At 52.1% G+C, this 14,946-nt stretch overlaps 1 protein-coding gene across 2 annotated transcripts in view; it reads right to left on the bottom strand.

Moving 5' to 3' along the window:
• HTT (huntingtin) overlaps window positions 1–14,946 on the bottom strand; it is a 149,749-nt gene that overhangs the window by 58,930 nt on the left and 75,873 nt on the right. For both annotated transcript variants that reach the window (XM_060655518.3, XM_060655519.3), the window contains 11 exons: window positions 14,545–14,622; window positions 13,834–14,057; window positions 12,784–12,862; window positions 12,505–12,666; window positions 11,560–11,615; window positions 9,622–9,770; window positions 7,136–7,272; window positions 5,505–5,621; window positions 1,802–1,924; window positions 1,275–1,510; window positions 34–176 (listed from right to left, as the gene is read on the bottom strand). In XM_060655518.3, the coding sequence (XP_060511501.2) occupies window positions 34–176; window positions 1,275–1,510; window positions 1,802–1,924; window positions 5,505–5,621; window positions 7,136–7,272; window positions 9,622–9,770; window positions 11,560–11,615; window positions 12,505–12,666; window positions 12,784–12,862; window positions 13,834–14,057; window positions 14,545–14,622 (1,504 nt within the window). The remainder of the gene's footprint in view (window positions 1–33; window positions 177–1,274; window positions 1,511–1,801; window positions 1,925–5,504; window positions 5,622–7,135; window positions 7,273–9,621; window positions 9,771–11,559; window positions 11,616–12,504; window positions 12,667–12,783; window positions 12,863–13,833; window positions 14,058–14,544; window positions 14,623–14,946) is intronic.

Here is a 14,946-nt window from a genome sequence, read left to right as displayed (position 1 = left end):
GATGCCCTGCGAAAGTCGGTCTGAGGCACCTACCAGACTTGAAGATGTGGATGAGACACATCAGCAGAGTGCCCAGTTCTTGGCAGTAGAAAGTATGTTGCTGTTCACTCATTTCCACTTTGAGCTGCTTTGTAACAATATCCTCCAAAAGAATGCCAACTAGTTGTAGTAGAAATCTGCAAAGAAAGGGGAAAATGTGATGGTGAATTAGGTGACTGTTACAGAGCACTTATGTGACATCCAGTAGACACAGGGGGGAGTAAAGACAGAAGTGAAGTGAACAAAGTGTAACATTTAATACCATCCCTTTGGATTAAGTCACCTTCCCTCTCTGCACATCACCTTCCTCATTTATGAGATGGCAGTACACATATACAACTTCAGGACTGTTAGGATAAAATGACATGCAGTGTTTCTTTAAAGCTTTGCAAACCAGAAAGTATCACAGAAATAGAAGCCGGCAACCTGCTGTAGCAATTTAACGTTTCATCCATTTTAGCCACCTGCTTAAACGTAGCAGAGGGAGCCACAGGCCACCTGGTTGAACTTGCAACCAAGAGGGTGTCGAGCAGGTTTACTGGATTTACCTCCACAAACGCACCGGCATCTCCGCCGACGACCAGTGAAGGGGCAGCTAAATGGATGTTACGAGGACCTGCCTCGAAGGAGCACGTCAGCACAAACCACGCTCACTGGACATCTTGCCAGCTCTACCTTACTGAGCACCCGCAATCCAGAAAAAGTGGACACACGCTTATCTAGATAACATGCGTTACTGGCCCTGACTTGTGATCACTGCCCTCAAGGAGGTTCCAAATAATCTGTGAGGGTAGACACGATGCCACAAGTACAACAAGGGGAGTACGTGGGACGGTCACGCTGCCAGGAAGGAGGATTTTATGACTGTGTTTAGAATGGCCAACACACACGAGAATAAAAAGGAGACTGACTTTTAGTGGGTCTTCTTAGCTTTTTAAATTCTCTTCAGGCAACACCCACCCTCACTGCCAGCACAGGGGGCAGGCGGGCCCTCAGTGCCCACCGCCATGGTGAGCCACAGTGTGGTCTTTAACGAGGACATGAGACGGGATGGGACCGAGACGCGGGAGAGACATGGACCCAGGGCCACAGATGAGGCACAAGGGCCAGAGCAAGCACACCCACACAGACCTCTTTACCCCACTCGCAGCGCTGAAGTGAGACCAGGAGTGACCGAAGACTTATGGATGGGCCGTAGGCCGCGGGCTGGTTAAAGGCACAGACACAGAGCATACCTTGAAAACGTTTCTTCCGGCAAGCTCTTCATTTGTCTCCCTTCATTGTGTTCTTCTGGTGTCGAAGTACTGTCCCCCTCTCTTAGCCTATTAATTATTGGACAGGAGATTAAATATGGAGAGAAAGAGAGCTCCTGAATACGAGAAAGAACAATGTCTTCAGTTGACTGGGAAATGAGAACCCTCAAAATGGCTAGGATTCCTGATATCCACAGCTGAACAGTGCTCACAGGTGCCTAAAAGAAAGAAAATAAGTTATAAAGGAAAAAGAAAATTACATTTTTCCTAATTGCCAGTTTCATGAATGAAAATCACCCCTGTTTACCATTCTATCAATAAAGCTAACAAATTATCATTAGCTCAAAAGTGCGGTCCCAGATAAGAGCATCAACACCATCTGGGAACCTGTTTAAAATGCAAATTCTTGGCCCCACCACGGCCCCACGGGGCCCGCAGGCAGCTGACGAACCACCGTGCCACACGGTGACGAATGAATCTAAGACGCCGTCACGACGCGGGCTACTCACCATTGTGTCTGGAGTGACGAACATACTCCGTAAAAGCATGTCCACGGGACGGAGGGAGGAAGGGGCCAGAATCTCAAATAAAGTATTTAACACGCCAAGGGCTTCGTGAGAATCAATGTGCATCTGTTGCAATCAAACATCACAAAAGTTTTCCCGTAAGCCAACAAAAATGTTAACATTTCTACTTCAAGTTAGGTACCTCAAGGTCAAATGCCCTTACCACCCGTGCACTTACATACGTCCTCACGTTAGACGTGAAGCAAGCAAACAGCTTTTAGAACACTGCAGCTGCTGAAGTTTTTTCACAAGGGCAACCTTTTCATTTAGGTCTTTATTACATAAACAACGTACATTTTCTGTAAACATTCAAAGATTTAAAAGTATGGAAAAGCCGGCTGGAACTGCACCACCACTCTGGGACAATCCCCGCCCGCGTTCTGGGACGAGTCTCCAGTGCGGCTCTCTGTGCACACGTCATTTAGCTCTCTTTCCTTCTTTGCTTTACCTGCACCTCATCCCTACTCGGCCAGCTGTAACGACCTTTAACAAGCTGGTGTACAGTTAACTTTTGAACAACACAGGGGTCAAACGCACCCACCCCCAACACTGTTGAAAATTCGTGTGTTAACTTCCGACTCCCCCAAAACTTAACTACTAACAGCCTGCTGCTGACCAGAAGGCTGGCCAATAACAAAAACAGTTGAGTGGCACGTACTGTATACACGTATTACATGTGGTATTCTCACAATACAGTAAGATAAGACAAAATGTTATTAAGAAAACCACAAGGAAGACGAAACACATCTACAGTATTGTCCTGTATTCAGAGAAACACATCCGCGTGGAAGTGGACCTGTGCAGCTCAAATCCGTGCTGTCCAGGGGTCAACTGTACATACTTCTCTTTAACTTTCCCCATGTTCCTACGATCACGTATCCACACACACCTAGAGATCTTTAAGTGGTTTTGAAAAATCATGTTATAAATGTCTCGGCTTTTTTCCCTTAAAATCGTAACGGAAAACTCCCGAGGCAGCAGGTTTTAAAATCTAACATTTTTAACGGATGCAAAATATTCCAAGCTAAGGTTCTACCAAAACGTGTTCAACCGCTGCCTTCCTAATGTTCATCACGAAGAGCGTGTCCAGACCCAGTAAACATGGCTGCAGACACGCGCTGTTCTCACATGCCCCCCCCCCCCCCCCCCCAGGTAAGGAGACCATCCTGAGAGCTTCTGCAACCCCCATTCCTTCCACCAGGCCTGCACCTGCCGCCAGCTCCTTCTCTTCTGGGTCCTCAGGAGGAGTGCGCCGGGCCCACACCAGGCGACCCCAGTGTGCCCTGTGAGGGGCACTCCCCCTCCGCTTTCACCCCCAGTGAGGCCCAGGCCCAGGCCCTGACCCCTCCTTCCGCCTCTGGCTGCCACCCCACATGTATTCCTTCTCAGCCTCTTCCCCGTGCCTCTCCACCAACACCCCTGAGCCACGCTTCTGCGCCCTCCACCCCCGCCAACTGCTCCCCAGTGGCTTCCAGCCTGCCAAATGCAGGGTCAGCTCCCAGCTCATTTGCTGGGCCTATGAGCAGCCCAAAGCTGACCCCTCTCTTCTCCACAAAATGCCTTCCTTCCTTGGTTTTAACAACGCCACCCCCCACCCTGCCCACGCTTCCTTCCCCACCTCCTCCACGGACTCGTCCTCACCTCTCTGGCCCCTAAGCTCAGAGCTTGGCCTTCTCCTCCCCATCTGCACGGGTCCCATGGTGATCTCTTCCCCTCCCGACGTTCACCTCCTGGCCAGTTCCGTCTGGACAGCTGCAGACTCGGACGCCCAAATGCCTACCTCAGCCTCCCCCGGTGCCTCCTGGGTATGCCGACTGCACACACCCAGACCAGGATCTCCTCTCCTCCTCACCTCCCCGACGTGCCTCCCTCCTCACATCGACACAGAAGCCGCAAAGCTTACTGCTTCTGCTTGTACCCTGTGTCCAGCAGGTGGCTACTGCTCGCCACGCCATTCGCCCTCCTGGGGCACGCCACCTCCGTGCCTTAGGCGGGTCCCCCTGCTCTGCCCTCACGCCCGCCCTGAGGCTGCCTCAGCTCTCAAATGACACCCGGCCACTCGTTTGTACCAAACCCTCTACAGGCCTCCCCAAGCCCCCCACGCTGGCCGGAGAGGCCCACCCAACCCCCAGACCCTTGCTGCCTTCCCTGCTCCGCACGAACACTCTGTTCCACCCGTATGGTCTCTCCACGTTCTTTGAACCTCCTGGGCAGCCTCCCACCTCAGGGTCTTCACTGATGATGAGCCTAAAAAGCTCTAACCCGGTCAAGTTTATACAAACTTAGCAATGCAGCCCCGCCCTGACACACCCACCTCTCCTCCGCTTTCCCTACAGTCCCTGCCGTCATCTGGTTTTACGCATGACTAATCTACTTCCTGATGTCTGTCACCTCCATCTCCAGCCAATAAAACTGTCACTCCAAGAGGGCAGGCTTTTCACGGCGCGGCTCACGTCTGGCTCACGTCTGCCGCGGGGACCGAGGGATGCCCTGCATGACTTCCCTAGGGAAGGTGCACCTGTGCTCGGCCACCAGGCGGGCGCTCGGCAGTGTCTCACGGACGTGCTCGCATGCGGTTCCATGGTGGACGTTTACCAGGCGTCCCACCTTCAACCTCCACCTTCCTTAGATCGTGCACATGGCGAGTAAGAGACCGGAAGAAAGTTTCTGGAGTGCTATTCTAAAAATATAGATCCACAGGCATGGAATCCAGGACCACGTTAAAACACCCAATTCATTAAAACTGCCATCAGTCAGTGCCATCGGAAGCCAAGACTCCCTCCCTCTGACTGGCCTCAGCATGCCAGGATGACAGGCCCACTAGGAAACGAGAACGGGGCCAAAGCTCTGAAGACCGTAACTCCTGCCACAGCGTGTCTACACATCTGCACCAACCGCCAGGAGCCAGGAACACCGCACGTTACCCGGACTACCTGCTTCCCTGGCGGAGATAGTCAAGGTGAACAAACAGGTGTCTGCTGACTGCATCCAGAGCGCTGAAGACCAGAGCTCTGCTGACAGCCGCCGTCTCCTGGAGGGCGTCGGCACACTCCCCTGCCGCCCCCGGAGGCACCCCAGCACCCCGCTTACAAAGGGCGCAGGGCATCCCGCCCTCTGATGCCTGGTGGCAGCCATGGCTCAGAAGCTGTGCGACGGGCGGCCTCCATCCGGTACAGCACAGCCAGATCATCTTTCCACTTCCATCGTGGAAATAACTGACCGCATCGTTTGATCACAGAAATTCTGCTTAAACGATGGACCACTGCTAAACTGTTTTATGAGCGATAAGGAAAACCAAACACTTGAAGGTCAGTGAGTAGAATGAGGGAGGCAGCACCACCGGACAGGAAAGGACACGGCCCTGGAGTCAGACCGGCACAGCCCCGGCCCTGGGCACGCTCCAGCTGTGCACCCCTGGGCGGGCTAGATAACAGCTCTGAGCCTCAGGCTCCACTCTTGTGAAGCAGGAGACAAAGGCAACCGGAGGTGGTCACTGAGAATAAAGGAAAATCCCTGCCCTGAGACTGGCACTGATAAGGATCGCAAGCCGAACGCGTTTTGACTCAATGAAATGCCAGTCACCAGCGCTGCCACTTACAAACGTGTCACAATGACTCCACAGCAATGACGCGGACGGGGCACAAACCTGCTGCTTGGCCAACATCGGGAGGATGACGTCGGCGATCTGCCGGGACAGCCGCTTCCACTTGTCCTCGCTCTCCTTGTGGCATTGCTGCAGGACCAGGATGAACATCTCCAGCACCTGCGGGGTGCAGGCGGGTCAGACTCCAGGGTGCAAAGACACGTGAGGCCCAGGGAGGGCCTGCTGCCCCCGACGCGGCCCCGGCCCGGGGACACACGACACGAGGGACACCGAAAGAAAGCGCAAGGGGCACAGCTCAGCTGCACGCTCGTTGGAGTCACCCACCATCGCGGTACTCCTGTGCTTCTACGGAACTTACAAGACTTCACCACCAGAGAAAAGGCACAAAAAGAGAATAAAATTTATATAAACTTTTGGAGAAACACAAACACAGCCTTGATTAAGCTTTTCTACAGATGCCTCGTGACTTTTGTGTCTGTTAATTTCAACTTGGTGCTCTTTAGAAAGGGAATCTCCTACCAAGTAGTACTTGCCTTCAGAAGAGTTATCCACATCATAACTGGTCGAGCACCAGTTCTGAGCAGAGACATCTAAAAGCCTGTTTTTGTAAATACAGTTTTATCGGCACACAGCCGCACACTTCATGACCGCACCGGCTGGGACATCGTCCACGGCAGCTGAAGTGAGGTGTTTCAGTCTACAACACTGAAAATACCTGTCACCTGCTTGTTTACAGAAAACACCTGTCACCCTGGTCTACACAAGCGCCATGAAGAGAGATGCGCCCACTGAGGCCCACTCTCCATAGAGCCGGCCCCGACCGCCCCTCCACAGCTGCCTCTCCACTCAAGGGGCCTGGCAGCCCTTCTCCCCCAAGAGGGGAGTGTGCACTCCGTGTGGACCCTCCTCAGCAAGGCTACCCGACCCTCTGTCCTCTCAAAAGGCGGAAAAGCTCCCCGAGCACGTGTGGCTGACGGGCCACTCTCTAGGCCTCCCTCCAACCCATCGTGCTTGGTGCTTTACATCGTAATCACGGGATTTCAGTCAACATTACAAAGAGTCACCGAGATGAGAATGCACGGAAGAAAGTGCTTCCGTGAGAGAAGCTTATGACTTTCAGATTCAAAGACCAATAGCCTGACAAAAATTCTGAAGGCCAGGCAAGCTAAGAGCGGGGTCACGGGAGAGGCCAGACCTCTGCACTCAGGCCGCCCCGAACGGCCTGAAATTCCTGCTCCACCTTAAGGAAAACTAAACCACAACCAGCACAGAGGAAAAGACCCTGGCCTTACCTACATCGACACGTGGTAAAGAGATGTACAAATAAAGTCTTGACATTATTTCAGATGCGATATTTTTAAAATCATTTTTTAGAATTCTATCATTTCGGTCAATGTCAGGTAACTGATTCTTGGTCATTTTGGAAAACAGGGTTTCCAACATATTTACTCCCTCGAATGACCCCGTGACTGTCAGCCAGGTGGCAGGTGACCTCCCCGAGTGGCTGTACGGCTTTGAATACCAAGTCCCAGCAAGCCTACCCCTCTCTGGCATCTCCCCAGCCCCAGAGCCCAGGGTGGCACGAAGGAACACCCACTGATTGGCGGACAGTGGGCCACAGGACATTTCCTGCTGCGTCTGTGGTGCCAGTGAGTGCCCCACACCCCCCTTACCTGATGGTACTGGATGAGTCTCAGCAGCATGGACACCACCACTTCTTTCTGGGTTTCAAGCTCTTTTCCTGCATCGGCTTTATTGGCTCCTCTCAGTACGAACAGGTCATGGACTATCGGCTGTAGAGCCGGTATGGCTGCGGGCACAAACAGGCAGGCTCAGGAGGCATCACGTGACGTTTACACCTGCAGACAGAGCTCGACGCCTCCAAAACGTGCCCAAAACACAAGAAAACCCTAGGGGGCCTGGGTGGCTCAGTCAGTTAAGCATCTGACTTCGGCTCGGGTCGGGATCTCACGATTCACGGGTTCGAGCCCTACGTCAAGCTTTGTGCCGACGGCTCGGAGCCTGGAGCCCGCTTCGGATTCTGTGTCTCCCCCTCTCTCTGCCCCTCCCCTGCTCGTGCTCTGTCTCCTTCTCTCTCAAAAATAAATAAAACATTAATAACTTTTTTCAATTCAATAAATAAAGAAAACCCTAATCCATACGTGGCTTACGATAAAGGATAAATCCAGCTTATCAGCGAGTGCTATGAATTATCAGTATACCATCATGGAGGCCATAGCTCTTCCTTGAACACTTACTGATGATTTTGTGAAATCTTAAAAAAAATACACCTAGGCTTTCCGTGATGTAACATCAGATCTGACAAAAAGAATCACAAATTCAAAAGTCAAATTCAAACTAAAATCTTCAAACTAACTCAAATATCAACATCCTATTCTAATGCTTCATCTACCTAAAGATTTACCTGAAAAGATGACTGTGTTCTTCAGCAGAAAATATTTATAGAGTATCAGATTTCTATGCTATTTTAAGTAATAAACTCACTATCAGTAGATAAAGCCCTTCCCCCCAGTCCTGTCTTATCGAAAACAGCAAAGTAGATTCCTTAGTCTATCACCACTACATGAACAACTTTCTCCGAAATGCCTTTCACTGGGAAGGGGGTGGCCCGATCCCGTCACCATTGTCACTGCAAGGCACTGCCTGCCAATGCCACACAAAGGCACGCCCACCCCCAGGGCCACATACACACGGCACATGCAACCCAGTGCCACACACACAGCATAGTTACTGACTTTTCTACAGATGACCAGCTTTCCAGACAAAATACTAGGGTTTGGTTGCCCACTGATTGTCCGTCCAAAGACTCTCTAATCTAGGAAGCCTTAGTCATCCCTCTATTTGACATTTGCACCAGGAACCCCAATTCCCAAAGCGGACAAGTGTGAACTTTTGCTGAGGTGTGAATCTCGGCCCTCGCAAGGCCACTGCAAAAGTGACTCCAGGGACTATGGAAATCAGATGGCATGGAGTCCCTGCCCGTCAACAAATCACCTGCTTTACCACAAGCGCACAGAACAGGGAACACCGAGAACGCTGCATGCCACAACGCCCTTCTCACATCTGGGCTCTGCAGAGGTCCTAGGACATACCCCTGCCAAAGTTCAAAAGTCTACTGATTCCTGACAACGGAGCCAGGGAGGAGTCAACAGGAAAATGCTGCAAGATCAGTTTAAAAAAATTCAAAGAGGGGACCCCTGGGTGGCTCAGTGGGTCAAGCGCCCGACTTTGGCTCAGGTCATGATGTTGCGATTCTTGGGTTTGAGCTCCACGTCCGGCTCTGTGCTGACAGCTCGGAGCGTGGAGCCTGCTTCGGATTCTGTGTCTCCCTCTCTCTCTGCCCTCCCCTGCTCACACTCCGTCCGTCCCTCCCTCCCTCTCTCTCTCAAAAATAAACATTAAAAAAATAATAATAATAAAAAGTTAAGAGAAGGTTTGCAGTTTATTCTTTTTTCAAAAAAAAATCTTAAATGTTTATTTTTGAGAGAGAGAAAACAGAGCACAAGCAGGGGAGGAGCAGAGAAAGAGGGAGACACAGACTCCGAAGCGGGCTCCAGGCTCCGAGCTGTCAGCAGAGCCCAATGTGGGACTTGAACTCACAAACCGTGAGATCATGACCTGAGCCGAAGTCAGACACAACTGACTGAGCTACCCAGGCGCCCCAAGTTTATTCTTAAAACCACAGCCTCACTGCCCAGGTGAAGGAGGCTGCTTGAGCCGCTGACCATCTTCTGTGGTCCTCACTCGCCTCTACAGGACAACCAGGCAGAACGGAAGGTCCTGCTCCAAGGCCAAGCCACTCCCTCCAGCACCGGGGTCCTCACAGAAGTTGGATTTCTCGGGTTTTTGTGTTTCACGTAGTTAGACAAGAGCATCTATGTCAGACTCTATCTGTGCCTTAGATCGCCCTACTGTTTCCTGTGTTCTTAGGTCAGGAGGTCACAAGCTCCTGACAGTAGGTCTGCTCTCTCCCTTCTGCGGCATCTCTAAGCAGCGTGCACACGCACACACACGCGCGCACTGCACCCACACGCACACACAGAGCAGCAGTGGACACAGCCAGAAGCTGGAGTGATGAAGACTAGCACCGTCGAGCACATCAGTACTGAAGGTCACCGTGAAAGGGCTGTCCCGTTACCATGTGTCACAGCCTTCCTCCCGCTGGCCATGATGCCGTCACAGAGCTGAATGATTTTAGGGATTCCAATGATCTGTTTTGAATGATAGCGCTCGTAAGACAGTAATACCAGGAAGAAAAAGATGTTTGGAATAATTGCCTCTGATTCCCTAGAAACAAAAATATCCGTTTAGATGCTTCCTTTTAAAATTATGACACATAATCAACATAAACATGAAATTACTCATGATTCCAAGTTGAGAGAGAGCAAAAGAGAAAGGGAGAGAGCCAGGGGAAGGAGGGAAGCAAGTGGTGAGAGTGAGGGAGAAGGGAGAGGGAGGTGAAGAAAATTCGGAAAGAGGAGGGGAGAAGAGGAGGAAGAGTGAGGGGAAGGAGAAGGGAGAGGAGAGAGGAGGAGGGAAAACGGGGGGGAGTATGAGGAGAGGAAGAGGAAGCATGAGAGACAGAGGGGGAGGGACGGAGGGGAGAATGAGGAGAGAGGAGGAAAGAAAAGGGGGAAGGGGAAGGGAGAGGAGGGGGAGAGTGACGGGGGGAGGGGAGAGAAAGAGGGAAGAAGGGGAAAGGGGGAGGAGAGGATGAGGAAAGAGGAGGGGAGAAGGGGGATGGATGAGGAGAGAGGTGGGGGGAGAGAGGAGGGAAGGAAAGTGGGGAGGGGAGGATGAGGAGAGAGGAGGGGGAGGAAGGGGGAGAGGGGAAGGAAAGGAGGGGGGAAGGGAAGGGGAGATGGGAGGATGCGGGGAGAGGAGGGGGGAGAGAAGAGGGAAGAAAGGGGGGAGAAGAGAGGGAAGAAGGGGGGAGGGGAGGATGAGGACAGACGCTGGGGGCGCGGCAAGGCGGGCCAGCTCCCACAGGGTGTGCTGGGGGTGGGCAGCTGGCGGTGGGCAGAGCTAAGTGAGAGCGCTGCAGAGCACCCAACAGCACTGGACGCCCAGAGGTACAACGTTCTTACTTCTCCTCCTGCCCCTTCTCATTTCAGTTGAAGAAACTGAGACTCAAAGGAGACAAAGCAACTTGTCTCAAATCATGCAGTCAAGATGTCGCATAACTGGAGTAAGAAAGTACCGGGTCTCCAGACCCAAGGGATGCTGAGAACGCATCCTTCTTCTCCGTGCGTCCCTATCTACTAAGGACAGGTGAGCCCCGAACCACGCAGGTTATAAAACGCGGGGTTTCTATAAACACAGGACAATACCACAAACGTACGTTAGCTTCCTCGTGGTTTTCTTAACAACGTTCTCTTTTCTCTGGCTCGCTGGATTGTCAGAATACACAGAACGCTCAGAACACGTGGTAAGCGAGTATTTACATGATCAGCAAGGCTTCTGGTCACCAGTAGGCTCTTGGTAGTCAGCTTTGTGAGAGTCACAGGTTGAACGGGATTTCTGAGGGCGCAGGGCCGGCCCCCACAACCCACGTTGTTCAAGGGTCACCTGCAGTTCGGAGACCGAACGATTCTAACGCGTGGTCGTTACACTCACACAGCCGTAAGTGCCGTAGGAGAAAGTAGCGAACCTTACGGTCCGGCAAGGAAGAGCCGCAAGTCACCTAAGTCAAGTGTGTAATCATCACCTCTGCTGAAGACCGCCGGGTCTAAAATGTGTTTTCTCTCAGAAGTTTGAAACAATTAGTGCTCCGGCACACGAGATTTGGTTTAGCGCCCCGCTACCACAATTAAATGTTTTGAGATGTGACATGAAAACTGACACCTGTAATTCCCAGGTGCAGAACAAGATTTGCCAAACAAATCTTGAGATACTCACTCCTTAATTTTTAAGAGAAACAAGAACACACAGCGTGTTGATCAGAGTTCGGCTTAAAAAAAAAAATATTTGGCAAAAACGCTTCACAATCCTTTAAAGTAAACGTTCATCTTAACAATCTAAAATTCTATATAACTGTCATGAGGACAAGAAATCTAAAAGAACGAAAAGCTGTTACCTGAACTGGCCTACTTCAATGTATTCGAACTGCTTCAGCACAAATCCGATGAACACCTACAGAGGAAAATAAAAATTTCACATCAATAATTAAAATGTGCAAACTAGGTTACTTTTCTTCCTACTTAGTTGTGTAAATTTTTAACAAGTTCCCGACAGCAGACAAACGTGTTTGTATACAAGAACTCGGAGGTATTCTGTGAGACGGCAGAGCTCAGGACACTTCCAGAAATCCCGTAAGTACATTTACTGAACCAGGGGGTGAGAGCTCTGGAGAAACAGGAAACGCCGAGCAGCACAGAAAAGGCCTATCCGGCGACTCGCTGGTTCCGGTTCACACACACTGAGCGGCACAGATGGCCCGAGACTGGCTTAGTAATGAGGTGCCCGCGTGGGTCCACCTTCTCCCCGCACACCCCAACGTTCGAAGGGGCGGATGCTGAGGGCTGCTGACAGGGAAGGGGACCCCGAGGGCGCAGCAGCACTCCAGGACTGGACTAGGGCCAGTTTGGCATCCAACTCTGTTCGAAGCACGAGTTCCTCTTGGAAGATGTGAACTAACTTTACTTTGCTCGAAAGCAAATGTCATAATTGATAGCGTGTTTAAAGCAAGTCTCTGGATTTTGCAAAAATGCCCCCCAAACAACAAATCTTCGTTGTACCTTACAATTTAAATTCACTCGTCTTGGGGTGGGGAGGGTGAGTGGGCAGGAAGGCCCCTGACGCACGCACACAGGCTGATAACCTGGACACAGCCTCACACAGGCAGGAGTGCGTGCTCCGTGCGCCCAGGCCCTGGACACTGGTGCGTGAAACAGGTAAGGAGCGGCAACTAGTGTGCAAATAGCAAACCGCACGTTTCTTAAAGGTAGATTTCAGCGTCTGCTACAGGTAATTTTTATTAAATTACGACAGGTATGGCAGATGAAAGCTAAAGGTGACAAACCTGATCTGAATCCAGAAGACAGTAATTGACCCGTAACTGAACCAGCTGTGCCAGCAAATCTAAGACCTGCCTCTGTAGCTGCACAGACGTTGTGGTTGTGTACTGCTTTAAAGCTTTTATAACCAGAGGCTCGAACAAACGAATGTGATTGTGAATAGCATTCTATGAAAAAAAAAAAAAAAAAGAAAGAAAGAACAAACTGAGTTAGACTTCAACCAAAACCTTCAAGCAGCCAAGCTGGAAAGTGCTGAGCACCGAAGCCTGCCGCCTCTCACTCACCTTATCTGCGCGGTTCTTAGTGGTGCTGGTGAGGTTCGTCTTCAACTGGGTAGACACTTTCTGAAGCACGTCAAACCACCTGCAGGTGGAAAAAAGTGAGCAAAGAACAGCCGTAAGTCTTCTCCCGTGTCCTCAGCCACACTCCAGGCCAAACCAATTCACGTCCACAAAATCAGAACACATCCAAGTCCGAAAGCACCGAGGCGGCCACGCCACGCGGCCGCACCCACTCCTAACAGACAGCAGGCCGCGCTGAGATCGCAGGGGGCCGCCAGCCAGTCCTGTCACTGGTAGCAGGCACTCAGACAGAGCGCTGCCTGCCCCAGGAAGCTCAGCGCCATGCCACCCAGGCTGCCGTGAGGCCACAAAGGTGACGCTCACTTGAAAGACTCAGTGACCCAGAAGATCTCACTTGATTCTCTTGGGAAAAAGTTTCTTTAAACATTCACATCAATCACACCCTTTTCAAGAAACACGTATGAAATTAGATGACAGTAACACACACACGGTTCCTCGCTTCTTTGTTTATATCAAACAAGGGCATTCTCCTCAGTTCCCGACTAGTGTGTTAACTCTAGCTGCTTTAGCACTACATCTATAAAAGGAGAAACAAGGAATTCTCTTGTTCGCGGCACGGAGCAATTCTCTTGCTACACAGAGTAGCAACTCAAATATCTGCTAATAGTTACGGTTATTTAAGCAACAACGACCGCATTCCAGGCATCAAAAATACAACCATAAATTTAACTGAAGAGAGACTTGTAGCCGCAAGGTTATGAAACCCAAAGTACTATCATACGAGATTCCTCTATGCCCTTCAAGTACACTTACACGCTAACACTTTTGTGCCACGTGGAAGCCGTTCTTTCCCCCTAGCACAGACCTGGGAGATGCCGCCCACGCGGCACCTACAGGAAAAGGGGGTCTGTGGGCACCGGAAGAGCAGCCGGCTCTCAGCTTTTGCAAATGATTCACCGCCAGCTCTTCTGTGCTCGTACCCGGAACGCCTCCCCGACGCCACCGCCCCGGCCAGCACAGGCGCAAGGTTACCCTGAGGCGTCGTGGTCCTGCTCTGCCTGCACCATGTTCCTCAGGCTGGCGTCGGCTAAGGCCTGGGTGAAGTGGGTGTAGGGAGCCATGAAGCAGTAGTGGTACAAGCCCGGCCTCACGCTGGAGGAGCCCAGACGCTGCGCTCGGCCCTGGGACTTGCTGGGGTTGGAAGACAAGCCATCAAACTGGGAGGCCAAGTTTGTCCCAAAGAGAGTCTTCAGCAACTAAAGGGGAAGAAGTGAAGCCATCAGCATGAGGCTTAGCGCGGCGCGAACACACGCGAGTCTCCCAGGGGGCCGTGCCAAACCCAGCTAAAAGCAACGGGCTGTGTTAGCAAAGCTCCAGACTGACATCCTGGAGGACGATCGCCATCGGCACCACACGAGACTGCTGTCGCGAAGGGCGATGTGAGCCGGTAAGTCAGAACCCCAGGAGCCTCGCCCTCCTCCGCGATTCTGTTGGACCCAGCGTTCCAAGCAAAAGCCTGGACAGACGCCACGATGGCAGCGTGTAGCCAGAGTCCGGCTGCAGGGGCCAGACCCAGAGGGGCGGGACGAGGAGCCCTGTGCCCGATATCGGGGCGGGCCAACACGTGACCCGTGGGGCTGCCGGCCGTGCCACCGGCACCGCCTTCTAAAGGACGAGCGGCATCCTGTCCCCGTGCCCAGGGCGTGGGGCTTAGAAGATGAGCCCAGGAAATGACATTTTTACCTGCTGAACACAAACAGTTGCCATCATCGGTTCTCGACTGAAACAGGATTTCAGGTAGCCTAGGATCTCCTCGACACACTGTGGGAAGAAGAAGCAGGAACACACGCAAGTCGGTGACTCCCGGGCGGCCTCCCATGGTGGCGAGCCACAGTTGACCCAGAGGAAGCTGGCGATCCGCCAGTGTGAACGGAGCTCGGCAGGAAGCACGACAAACCTGAGCCGCTCCCTCCAGCCTCTCCTGCAGGCGCCACCGCCACTCCCTCGCTCGCTCACTCGCCTGCTCGGGGACGCTCACCAGCTATCTACTGGCCACTCTGCCCCCAGCCCTGTGGTCAGGGAAGGAGTTCAGAGTGTGCAGGAGCCGCAAGCCCCACGGACGTCCAGCTGCACGGAGCACACGGG

This window comes from Panthera onca, chromosome B1 (assembly GCF_046562875.1).
Source record: "Panthera onca isolate mPanOnc1 chromosome B1, mPanOnc1 haplotype 2, whole genome shotgun sequence".
Lineage (NCBI taxonomy): Eukaryota > Metazoa > Chordata > Mammalia > Carnivora > Felidae > Panthera > Panthera onca.
The sequence above is the reverse complement of the archived record's forward strand: the minus strand, read 5'-3'. Positions and strand labels throughout refer to the sequence as shown.